Source organism: Momordica charantia (genome assembly GCF_013281855.1).
Source record: "Momordica charantia cultivar OHB3-1 chromosome 6 unlocalized genomic scaffold, Mcharantia_2.0 BLBB01000006.1, whole genome shotgun sequence".
Taxonomy (NCBI): Eukaryota; Viridiplantae; Streptophyta; class Magnoliopsida; order Cucurbitales; family Cucurbitaceae; genus Momordica; species Momordica charantia.
Genome location: NW_028275164.1, coordinates 12024710 through 12037725, shown reverse-complemented (window position 1 = coordinate 12037725; position 13016 = coordinate 12024710). Strand labels below are relative to the sequence as shown.

Below are 13016 nucleotides of genomic sequence, written 5' to 3'. Positions count from 1 at the left end.
TATAATAATTTTTTACATGGTAGATATTTCTTTTGGGCCGTAGTTTTTTCTTCGGTTTGGATTTTTCCAAGTAAATTCTTTTGTTTTCTTTATTATTGTGTTTTTTTAATTTCTCATTTATTTTCTATTTATTTCTATCGTATAAATATGGGTCTTTTCCCATCAAGTGGTATCACTATTGGTTGTAGATATTTTTTGAAACGAGGCACGGTTCTGTGAATAGTGTATATTTTTCGTTATTTGAATATTTACTTGAACAAATTTGACATAATGATCAATTTCGGCCTGTGGCAAGTGCAAGTCAGTGCAAGTCAAGGATGTGCTGATACAATTTGAGTTACACAAGGTGTTGAAGGGGAGATCGAGTGATGATGCTTCTGAAAAGCTTAGAGATCATGGTGGCTTAGTGGAGTTTAGCGATGGTTCCCACAAAATTTCTAAGAAGTCCAGTATGAATTATGAAGATTGGGAAGACATGGATTTGAGAGTTGAAAACACGATAAGAACATGTTTGACTAAGAATATCCTTGCAAACGTTCATGAAATTTCGACAGCCAAAGAATTTCGGGAGAAGCTCGAAGCATTATATCAGGCAAAAGACATCTCAAATCGGTTGTACCTGAAAGAGCAGTTTCACCTACGAAATGGAGAAAGGCACAAGAATCTCATATTACCTAAGTGGTATCAATAGCATCATTTTTTAGCTGCAATCGATTGAAGTGAAGATAGATGACGAAGATAAGGCTCTTAGACTCATCTCGTCACTTCCACCTTTTTATGAATACATATAGTTGATCTTAATATATGAGAAGGATACTTTGAATTTTGTTGAGGTTACTAGTAAACTTTTCTCAGAAGAAAGAAGGTTGAATAGCGAAGTATGTACTTCATAGGAAGACTCACACTAGTAGCTGGCAATTGGAAGAAGCAGAAAGGTTACGTGCAAAAGAAAAGTTACTGGGGATGCAGATAGTCTGGGTACATGAAGAAGAATTGTCCTAACAGAGAAGAATTGTCCTAACAGAGTCAGTTTGTCAAAGAACTCTAGGTTTTATGCTAACAATATTTCTCTCATTAAGGGAGATGATGATCTCTTCCTCTGAAGAGAGATAGAATACATCCTCATGGTATGCCCGCTTTACCATGATAGAGGATGTGATTTTAGCAGTTCCATAGGTTTACGCACGGATATCGACTTGGCAATTACGCAAGATGTGTGGTAGAAGTTATGTTGATGGCTGAACAACTCCTAGGTGAGTCAAGTAGGTAAAAGTTGCACCATAAATTTGAGCAAAACTTATCTTTCCAAGTGGTCTACTTTTATGGTGAAGTAAATTATAGTTCTCTCATCATCATGTTGTGGTGGAAATTGTCTCACATCAATAAGGTACGATGTACTCTAGGTGCTTAAAAAAGACTCGTACCTTTTGAGTTTTTTCTAGGTAAATTGAAACATTTTAAGTCTCTTAATACTTGATCTAGTTAGTTGAGTGATATTATTTTTGTAGAATTGCGAGGGGGAATATTGGTGGGGAGTAGTTTCAAATGCTTTTTTTTCTTCTTCCTCCTCCTTTTGGCACTAGCTAAGAGGAACATAACCCGAGAAAACTTCTGGAATGGATGTGAAAAGAAAGATCAAAATGCTGTTATAAATAAGAACGTAACGTAATTGGACTTCAAAGAAAGTCAAAGAAAAAGTAACAGTAAGCCATGGAAGTCAAAAGTCAATCACCAACAAGCTTTTGCTTCACACCAATGCCTCCTCAAAAAGAGGGATCGTCTCTCTCTCCTTCTTCTTCTTCCGAATTTCGCTGATTCTGCTCGCGGGTCACTAGATTTTGCCATTTTCTATTCTGGGTTTCCTTTTTTGTGTGTTGTTTTCACTTTTCTCACCGGATCCAGATGGAGCCGCCGCCCCTTGTCGACCTAGGCGACGGCGACGGCGACAGTGGCGGTGGCGCCGCTTCATCTCCCTCCAACAATTCTTATAACCAAGACCTTAATCACCTCAACCATGGGTTTAATTACTTGAATCTCGACGACACTTCCCGTGGTTACTCCCCGAAATTCTTTGACTCCAGTTCATCTTCGTCCGATAATGAAAATGATGGTGTCTCCTCAAATTCTGTCGAGTCCACTACCAAACGACTTGACTATATGCTGCAATTTCTGGACAGCAAGCTTTCATCCCCATCTGTTTCGTTTAGTAATCACGACGGTGATGCTGACAGTTTGAATTATGATACGGGTCGTTCTTCTCTTCCTGAATTCGTTGGCCGGGGTGGAGGAACTGGGATTTTTCGACTTCCAGTCCGAGCTGCTGTTCACCCTCATCGGCCGCCTAGCCTTGAAGTGAGGCCGCATCCTCTGAGAGAGACGCAGATCGGGTGCTTTTTGAGGACTGTTGCTAGCAGCGAGTCCCAGTTGTGGGCTGGTAGCGAATACGGTGTCCGATTCTGGAACTTCAAGGATTTGTATGCAGCAGCTGAAGGCACGGGTGTGCGGAGCGGTGATGAAGAAACGGCGCCATTTCGTGAGTCAATTTGGATATCCCCTACTCTTTGTTTGGTTGCTGATGAGGGCAATCGGTTAGTTTGGAGCGGCCACAAGGATGGTCGCATTAGATGCTGGAGGATGGACCCGGAGCTGGATATCCAGAGTTTGAACTCAAATGATGATCATTTTGTGGAAGCGCTGTCTTGGCAGGCTCATCGTGGCCCTGTCTTTTCGCTTGTAATGACATCTTATGGTATATATGGTCTCGTGTGATTGGCAAAGGAAGGTGGGTTTTGCTTCTTTCTCGTTGACTGTTTTGGTTTCTCTTTCTTTCTTCTAGGGGATCTTTGGTCGGGTTCGGAAGGAGGGGCTCTGAAGGTGTGGCCATGGGAAGCTGTTGAGAAGGCTCTCTCCATGACAGCGGGAGAAAGTCACATGGCTACTTTGATGGTGGAAAGATCTTATATTGACCTTAGGACTCAAGTCAGTGTAGGCTTCAGTAACACATTTACTTGGGATATTAAGTACTTGTTGTCTGACGACTCTACTGCCAGAGTCTGGAGTGCCAGTGACCTCTCTTTTGCACTCTGGTATGTTAGTGCATATAGGATTGTTACATCAGATTACTTGTACTCTGTTCTTAGTTGCATTTTGCACTTATTGAATTTCTTTAGCTGATGAATCTACTAATTAGAATGAGTATTGTTAGGAACTTATAATCTCAATTCCTTTGGTTATACGCAAAAACTGGTTCACATACTGACATACATATGGTGCATCCTTCTTTGTGTTACATATGCTCGGAGCACATCATACTAGTGTTAGTCCTGCATGTTTATGGGTTATTATCTCCTACAATACCCAGTATTATTTGTGTGGAATAGTTGAAAATTTCTTCCGAGTAGCTAAGGAGATGCTTCCTAGTGTCATTGTATTTTAATATGTGGGTCTTAGTTATATATTGTTTCCACTTTTCAAGGGATGCTCGTACAAGGGAACTATTGAAAGTGTTCAATACTGATGGTCTAATGGAGAACCGAATTGATATGATATCTGTCCAAGATTTTGCATCGGAATCTGTTTCTTTTTCGAAGAAAGAGAAGGCACAAAGTTCCTTTGGTTTCTTTCAGCGGTCACGTAATGTTATAATGGGGGCGGCTGATGCTGTTCGTCGAGTTGCTGTGAAGGGGGCCTTTGGAGATGATAATCGGAGAACTGAAGCATTAGTGATTACAGTAGATGGTATGATCTGGATTGGATGTACAAGTGGGTTACTTGTGCAGTGGGATAAGAACGGCAATCGGTTTCAAGATTTCCATCATCATTCTCATGCTGTCCAATGTTTTTGTACTTTTGGATCACGCATATGGGTGGGTTATGCTAGTGGTACTGTTCAGGTATTGGACCTCAAAGGTAAACTTCTTGGAGGATGGGTGGCTCATAGCTGTCCTGTGATCGATATGTGTATTGGATCTGGTTACGTGTTTACCCTGGCAAATCATGGTGGTATCCGTGGATGGAATATTACTTCTCCAGGACCTCTTGACAACATAGTATGCTCAGAGTTGGCTGCAAAGGAATTCTTGTATACAAGAACGGAAAATTTAAAAATATTCTGTGGTACATGGAATGTTGGACAGGAAAAAGCATCTCATGACTCTCTCATCTCCTGGCTGGGTTCTGTTGTCTCAGATGTTGGCATTGTTGTTGTTGGGTTGCAGGAAGTTGAAATGGGAGCTGGTTTCCTAGCAATGTCAGCAGCTAAAGAGACTGTGAGTTCCTTCATTATGAAACGTATAAATTTTTCTTCTCATTGTATCTCTACTTTGCATCAATGGATGAATCTCAAGGAAGTTATCTGCATGTTTTATTATAATATTATGAGAAAACATGCTTTCATGGAGAAAATGAAAAAAAAAATAAAGGAATAATAAAAAGAAAAAAAAGATAGAGAAAAAAATGAAAAGCCCAAAACAGCAGGAACCAGAAACAACTGCCTAACTACAAAACACTACCAAAAAAGACTCCAATTAACAAGAATGGAAGACAAAGGGAAAACATTAAAATCTAGTTAGAGAAATCCAGAGGGAGGTATTGGCTTCTTGGTGGTGTCACAGGAATAGAAAATTTTCTTGCTTTCGATTTTTTGGCGTGATTGGAGAGCTATTCTCTTTTAGTTTTGTTGGAAGGGGCCTTCTCATCCCCTGTCCTTAGGCTGTTTTTTTTTTTTGCTTGCCCTTTTAATGAAGTGTTTCTTATATATTAAAAAAAAAAAAAACAACCTAGCGACAACCCAAACATTCTCCAAAGTGCTCCCTCCACCTCTAAAAACTCGAGAGGCAAATGTTCCATAAGTCTATAAAAAGAAGCAGTTTGGAACATTAGTAGGAAAATATTAGGGATATTAGGAGGGCATATTTGTCATTAGTTGGGAGTTGGTTAATTATGGATTGTTATGAGTAGTTATGTGTGTTCTTATGTTTCCTTTGGGTAGTTACGTGTTGGGTAATTATATTTTTCTATATATAGTTTGTCCTTAGGCAGAAATAAGGTTATCATTTGTGTGAAGTTAGGAAATGGTATCAGACCTCGGCTAGGTCATAATCTTCTCTTATATGCAATAGAACGACAATGATCCATCTTAATCTCTATTAAATTGATATGAGAGCAGTTTGTCTTGCAAATGGATTTGGAATATAGGATATTCTGTTGGAAATGTATGAGATGTTGAAAAAAGTGAGGAAAGACGTGGCATCACTAAATATGAAGCCATTTGAGGAATTGAGTAGAGATTCAGTGATTGAAGAATAGCAGCATGGGCAACAACAGTTTGGAGTAAAGGAAAATCAAGCCAGCAAGTTGAGTAGATGCGTCATGCTCGAGATGAAAGGGAATCGATCGTACACAAGTCCAAAGAAGATGGAGAAACTTGTGAGGGGTGGAATTAGGACAAAAAGAGACTGAAAATAATATTTCCTTTTTGTAACCTAGATCTATCATCAGCAGCTGCATTCTCCCTTGAGAATTTCTTTCTTTTCTTCTTGCTTGTCGATGTAGAATCATGTATCATTCAATAATTGCACGTGGAATTTTATTGAACATATTTTTTGTGGTTTGAAAGAGCTGATTCAAGAGATCAAGATGGTATGGCCAAAAATAAATATATTAACCAATGTTATTCATGCATTTTCTCGTGATCGATTTTTAAATCAATCCATTTTGTTTGAAAATTCTGGTTATGAGCTTGGTCCTAAGGGGAAGGCAAAAGCTTAAACCCGAGTTTTGGAAGTGCTTCCTGTGCGTATAATAAAATATTAGAAATATGGTGGAAAGGTTTGTCCCGATTTGTCTTTGATTTGAAAATTTGAAGATCTCATTACTCTTTCAATTTGGTTAAAAAAATTGGCATGCCATTTAGCTGCATTTCTTTTCTCCTTAGACTTATTTTGTGTTTCCTTCTAATTGTAGGTGGGGCTCGAGGGGAGTTCGCTTGGCCAATGGTGGTTGGATATGATAGGGAAAACGTTGGGTGAAGGATCAACTTTTCAACGTGTTGGTTCTAGGCAGTTGGCAGGCTTGCTCATAGCAACATGGTTTGTAATCGATTGACCCCAAACTTATTTAATCACGTCTGTCTGTTTTCTTTTCTAATAGGTGCTATTTCTTATACTTAGGAAAATAATTTTTTTTGATCTCGTTGGAGTTTAAGATTTTAAATTATGTTCATTGAGATGATGTGGTCATGACATGCTCTTACTCCTTTTTGCTTTGCGAGTGAATGGCCTTTCAGATACTTATGACTTGCCCTTCGAGGCAATCTTCCTTAGCATTTTGAGATTCTGCCATCTTTTTAAAAGGAAAACAAAACTTTAAATTGATATTGAAGAGCTTCCATATGAACAAATAGAGAAAATGAAAACTCCCAATAGAAGCATGGAGCTTTCTCTTACAGTAACGACAGATGACAAATACGAAGATAAATTACCAAATGGTAACAAAAAAGCCCTCCAACTTGAGTTGAATGCATTATGAGAATACATAGAAAAAGAGCTTGATAAATAATTCAGGGAAAGGGAGAATTCTTCGAAATATCCCTTTTTGCACACCAATCTAACGATTTGATTCTTTGGTTTGAAACCAAATAAGAGAGCTTAAAACTGCATCAACTCACAGGTACCTAGCTTCATTTTTTCAGTCTCACACCACTTGGTAGTTGGAGATTATTTTCCGTTGATCTCCCATCAAACACCCAAGAAATATTGAAGACATTTAAAAGGCTTGCTACTGTAGCAACATTGAAAGAACAAATGAGATTGGTCATCTCCTGCCCAAAAACTCAGAATGCAAATTGTAGGAAACAAAGCCACCGAAGTTACTTTTTTGCACTCAATCCATCATATTTGAAATTTTAAACTTTCTTCCGAGTCAGAGCTATTTTCTTTTTTAAAATTTATACGATATTGGCTCAAGAGAGATAAACCTGTAACATAGAATAGAAAAAAGATTTTCGAAGGGGTGTTCTATAACAGGAAGCCTTTTTCTTATATCTCTTCCCGATGGTGCATAATACGAATTCAATTGTTCAGGGTTAGAAGTAACATTAGAGCTCATGTGGGGGATGTTGAGGCTGCAGCAGTTCCTTGTGGCTTTGGACGTGCAATTGGTAATAAGGTATAGCTTGTTTATTTGTTCTAATAAAACTACTGTTTCCAGCCTTGCTTTTGGCCACATTTTGTACATTGTATTTCCAGAAATGGTCATTGACCGACAAAAACATTTTGAGAAGTTGGTACGTGGGAAGTTTGTAAAATTCTCTTTCGTTTTTTTTTTCACCAAAGAATATACCGATATTAGTCTAGTCTAGGTACATAGATTACCGAACAATAAATTTATAATGAGCTAACAGAGGGAACTTGATATCCGACAGTAGCATCAATATTTGTTTCCTTAAATAAGTAGAAATAAAATGTGGACTAACAAGCTGCTGACTGAGCAATGGGAAATACTGATTTAAGGATAGCATGCATTGGTGAAAATGTTGATATGTTGATATCATTTATTCGTAATTTTGTGATTGATTAATTTTTTTCCTTTTTCTTTTTCTTTTTTTTTTCTGCAAGGGCATTACTATATCATATCCCTCTTTTTTTTTGCATTTTCTCATTATTTTTTTATTCTCCCTTTAACCTTGTCAGTCATGGGAATATCCAATGAACCCCCTTGTAATTTGCTTCTAAATATTCCAAGAAAGAAATGAAGTTATATTAACACTTACACTGTTTATAAATTGAGATGATATTTCTTTTAGCAAAACAAAAGAGGATATATTTTCTGCAATTATGTCACAGATTTAGCTCAATATCTCCGACAGGACTACATAGATTCTTGTGTGGATTTATGTTACAGCATGTATGGGTTATTCATAGAGATTTTGAATTATATATAGAAATTTCCTTCTTTTTACCATATGTTTTTTGGTCTATACTATCTCATAATTGTAAATCTTTGACATGATTAAAGGTTGTCTGACCAGGGGGCAGTTGGTTTAAGGATTAGAGTGTTCGATCGGGTGTTATGCTTTGTTAACTGTCATTTTGCTGCACATTTAGAAGCAGTCAACCGTCGAAATGCGGATTTTGATCATGTATACCGAACTATGTCTTTTCAGCGGTCATCCAATCCTTTTGGTTCTTCAGCCGGTACAGTTTAGTGGCTCTTCTTTTTTTTTTGCACTTGCCTTTTCTTGACGCATTTGTCTTAGGTTGTTTATAGATCTGGCTTTGCCATTGCTCCTTTCTTGTGCAGCTTGTGCTTCATCCACTGCTCAGACAGTTCGAAGTTCAAATGTATGTGTAAATTTGATTGTTCCATGGTCCATTCTGTCTTTTGAATTACTTCCGACTGGTTTTTTTTTTTTTAACAAGAAATGAACTTTTCATTGATAAATGTCAAGAAACATAAAATGTTCAAAGATACAAACTCCAAAGGGGTGAGAAAGATATAAAAGGGTAAATACAAGTTACATAGAACCGAATCAAGATAACTAGAAATTACAAAGGAGAGCTAAAAGCATCCCAATTAGAATAAAATATAAATCAATGAATTACTTCCCACTGTTATTCTAATCTTTCTAAGTAACGCGAAATTTCTTGTTCCTTATTTTATTTCGGGTGCGAATGATAAAATTGTGTCTTTCACAGGCTTTTGTGGGGTCCTCTGTAGAAGTGGCACCTGAATTGTCCGAGGCGGATCTGATCATTTTTCTTGGTGACTTTAATTACCGGCTCAATGGTGTATCATATGATGAAGCTAGGGATTTTATTTCTCAAAGATGCTTTGATTGGCTCAAAGAAAGAGATCAACTGCGAACAGAGATGGAATCTGGAAATGTCTTCCAAGGAATGCGTGAAGCAGTTATTACATTTCCTCCCACGTATAAATTTGAGAGGCAACAACCAGGATTAGCAGGTAGCTTTTCAATGTTGTTTAGTGGTGTCTAGTCTTATTGGTGCAAGCTGCTTGAGTATTAACTGCTGCTACTTTGGGTAAAAATATATGCCATTTGCAATCCCTTCCTTTTTATGTCCTTGTTTTTGGTCCTTTGAAGTAGTATACCATCTTGAAACTTTCTTAACAATTAATAGAAAATGAGAAGGCAAACATGATCATAGAAGGTTTTCTGCTTCTGTCTTACAATACAGGTTATTTGAGTTTTTCTGATGGTTCTGATATCAAATTTATTTATCCTTTTAATAGGGTATGATTCCGGGGAAAAGAAGCGTGTTCCTGCCTGGTGTGACAGGATACTATATCGTGATAGTCGGTCATCTTTGGCATCTGGATGCTGCCTAGATTGTCCTGTAGTCACTTCAATATCACAGTATGTTGTCCCATTTTAACTATCTTTCTATATATAGAAGTTACCCCACCCCCAATGGAAATCAATACCATGTTGATATTTCTTGGTAGGGATTGGTGGTCCCCCCTCTTTTCTTTTATTTTTTATTTTTTTCTTTTCCCTTTTTTCCCTTTATTTTTCAAAGGACTTATTTAGAGATTATTCAGATTCCCTATTCCACTTGTGAAAATTAGACAAGTTGGTTTTCAAGGAAAAAAAAATTTAGACAAGTTGATACGAGATTTTATCTCGAAAGGTCCCAACACTAATAGAGAGTAAGAAATAGGAGGTGTTGGAGAGAATCAGGTGTTTGGATAGATTGGATGACGAAGGATTTCTTAGTGATGGGTTGAGAAAGGAGATTGTTAGATTAAAAGGGACTTCGAGAGGGATTAATTAGGAGCGAGGACATGTGAGAATGTTGTGATAGGCTAATCAAGATTAGAATCTTCTTTCTAGAAGAAGTATGCTCTATGGAGGTGCAAGAAATGGTGTGGCTTAATTTCAAAGCTGGAAGATATTGCTTTTAATCAAATTGACGATCAGTTGAGTTAAGATTATCATTCAGACAATAAAGCTGCAATAAGTATTGATTTTCGAAGATTAAACATTTGGAGGTAAACTGTCATTACATCAAAGCAAATATAGAGAGAATTGTCTCTTTAATCTGCAATTCAAGTGTGCACCAAATTGTTGATATACTTTTAAAGCTCTTCCTAGAACTAGAATTGAGCTTTACGATCTCGAATTCATATTGGGCCTTGACATTTAACAACTCAGTTGATGGCAGTATGAACATGTGCTCTTCTACTCGACCTTATTTGTCTGCAAGATTGTCTGGGGATAATTATCTCCTTGCCTTTTCCATGTCTCTTCCTTTTTTTAACCATCATGAGTGACTCATTAATCCAAGGGGGTCTGGATTTAGAGAGAATAGGTTCAAACCCCAGGATGCCAACCTACGTAGGAATTAATTTCCTATGTGTTTCCTTGCAAGCAAATGTAGTAGGGTCCCGTGAGATTAGTCGAGATGCACGTAAGCTGGCATGGACACTCACGGATATTAAAAAAAAAAGTGTGTTTATTTCCTTATTCTTTATCAGGTATTCTGTAAATAATATTTCTCTAGGTTGTACATTTTATGAACTTGCAGAAAATGAGGAAGATTTAGTGTATTTCTTACCAGGCTCTACTCCTATCATGCTCCTTTAATTTGAACACTATAAATAATGTATTTTTCTTTACGAATTTGGTTTAGGGGAGTATGAAGATTTGGATGTGGAATTTTATTTGAGCCCGTTCGGGTTACTGATAACACTAATGTCAAATTTCATAGTGTTTCTTTTCTGTTTTGAGAATTGATATTCCTTCCTGTACAGGTATGAGGCTTGTATGGATGTGGTAGATAGTGATCATAAGCCTGTTCGTTGCATATTTGATGTCAATATTGCTCGAGTTGATGAGTCTATAAGAAGGCAGGAGCTTGGAGAAATTCTTGGTTCAAACGGGAAAATTAAACATATGCTTGAAGTGTTATGCAAGATTCCTGAAGTTATTGTCAGTACGAATAACATAATTCTTCATAATCAGGATATATCTCTTCTGCGTATTACAAATAAATGTGAGAAAAACGATGCTATTTTTAAAATAGTTTGTGAAGGTCAGTCTACAATTAGGGAGAATGGGAAAGCATCCGGTCGGTATAATCTAAGAGGTCCTTTTGGCTTTCCACGATGGCTTGAGGTAACTTTATTTACATCATTCATCTACTTTTAATTAGATCTGTCTGAGTTTGCATTTTCTGAGCTGAACATGGTTATTATTTATTAGTTACATTACACATTTAGTCTCTAAATTTTCAAGTTGTGTCTAATAGAAAATTAAACTTTAAAGAGGGTCTAATAAGTTACTGAACTTTAAAAAGTGACTAATAGTTTCCTAAAATTTCAATTTTGCTTCTAATTGGCTCCTAAAACCTATTCACCATGGACCTATTAAAATTTTGTGTTTAATGTATCTTTGAATTTAAAACAATGTTTTATAGGTCAATGACTTATGATACAAAATTGAAACTTTAAGGATTTATTACACTTTTAAAAGTTTAGGGACCTATTAGACTTAGACATGACCCCGAAAGTCTAGGGACTAAACTTGTAGTTGGAACTTATTTATTAGACATGGTGTTGACAGTTCATAACAAAACCTGGGTTATTTTTTGCTTATTGTATCAGGTATCTCCTGCAACTGGGATTATCAAACCTAATCAAATTGTTGAGGTCTCGGTTCGTCTAGAGGAATTCCACATGTCAGAAGGATTCATTGATGGTCACCCACAAAATTCATGGTGCGAAGTCACTAGAGATAAAGAGGTTGTGTTGCTTGTTAAGGTGTATGGAACATTTTCAAGTAAGTCAAAGAATCACCGTATTCGTGTGCGCCATTGTGTTTCACCAAAGACCGAAGGCGTAGACACCAAAACAAACGACTCTACCCAAATCCAAGGAAGCGTTCTTCATCGATCCAATATTCAGCGTCTCAGCATGTCCAGCGATGTGGTTGACCATCTCCGAAATATGCATACCCCTTAATTGCAGCCAAGATTTAACATGGCAATGCTCATGTCCAGAATTGTTTGGAAAATCATGCTCTTGGTCTTTCAACAGATTTCAATTCCACCAGCATCTTGACGTGTATATACCCGAGGAGGTGTCTCTTACCTTTTTGTATCCACACTCTTTACTACTTTGATTTGTATCAATAGTGTCCATTCAATACCTGTGTCCATTTTTTTGAAGTTTCAACATAATGTCAAGACAGGTCCATCTCCAGGTGGTTTGGTCTGCTTATGGGGACGATTCACAAATCTGTAGATGAAAATTGTATACAGAAACAGTGCAGAGTAGGTGAGGCAGTTTCATTTGTTCCTTTGAGTGTTATATCCCAATTATAGTGAAACAATTATGTTTGTGGACTTGGTTTTGATGCTGCTAAGTTTAGGTTCCTTGAACAAACATTTTTTAGTGAACTAAAAATAGGCGTCTGTAGCTTCATAGTTCTGGATTTGTAAGATGAATCTATCCATATTTTTTATACGATAGTTTCTGAATGCTTTGCCCTATGTATTTTCTAGAGTGTCATTTCCTTTTTTTTCCCTAATGAGTTCAACAATTGTTGGTTGGCAGATTGAACTTTGGGATGCCATAAGGTGCCTTTAGCCATTTGAGCTATGCTCGGATTGGCGTTTCTAGTTACTTTATTTCTGTCTTTGAAATCTAGATATTACCTCTTATGAGTTCCTTGCCATATGAAAATATTCTCTCCTCTCGTTTCTGTCCCCTTTCCTTTTCTTGTTACTGTCCCCTTTCCTTTTCTCGTTACAAGGATGCTTGGGTCTAGAATTATTAAAGTAGAGTCTATTTTAGTCATGGTACTTTAAAAAGTTTTAGTTACGTCCTCGAAATTTTAATTTGTCATAAGTTCCCTATTAGAATGCTTACTTGAAATGTGACTTTATTAATTAGAGATTATTCAATATGATATTGCAACTAGAGGTTGTGAGTTCGGTCTCTCACCCCCACATGTACTTTAAATGAGCAAGTTAATATAACAGTAAATGGGTAAG

At 37.1% G+C, this 13016-nt stretch overlaps 1 protein-coding gene across 2 annotated transcripts; it reads left to right on the top strand.

Moving 5' to 3' along the window:
- The first annotated feature begins 1678 nt into the window (after positions 1 to 1678).
- FRA3 (Endonuclease/exonuclease/phosphatase family protein) lies at positions 1679 to 12516 on the top strand. Of its 2 annotated transcripts, XM_022294261.2 has the most exons (11): positions 1680 to 2749; positions 2837 to 3086; positions 3476 to 4268; positions 5965 to 6089; positions 7083 to 7167; positions 8030 to 8195; positions 8302 to 8342; positions 8697 to 8964; positions 9253 to 9376; positions 10774 to 11137; positions 11626 to 12516. In XM_022294261.2, exons 1-11 carry the CDS (start codon positions 1903 to 1905, stop codon positions 11980 to 11982), a joined length of 3420 nt encoding a protein of 1139 aa, XP_022149953.1. In that variant the 5' UTR covers positions 1680 to 1902; the 3' UTR covers positions 11983 to 12516. The 2 variants fall into 2 exon arrangements, with proteins under 2 accessions (XP_022149954.1, XP_022149953.1); XM_022294262.2 differs by lacking the exon at positions 7083 to 7167 and having other exon boundaries at positions 1679 to 2749; positions 8017 to 8195.
- Positions 12517 to 13016: the final 500 nt, after the last annotated feature.

Bases quoted from the DNA above. Each gene is read 5' to 3' on its own strand.
- FRA3 (XM_022294261.2), top strand. From the start codon at position 1,903: ATGGAGCCGCCGCCCCTTGTCGACCTAGGCGACGGCGACGGCGACAGT. The intron at 2,750-2,836 runs GTATATATGGTC...TCTTTCTTCTAG, and splicing joins GCTTGTAATGACATCTTATG to GGGATCTTTGGTCGGGTTCG. The intron at 8,965-9,252 runs GTAGCTTTTCAA...TCCTTTTAATAG, and splicing joins GCAACAACCAGGATTAGCAG to GGTATGATTCCGGGGAAAAG.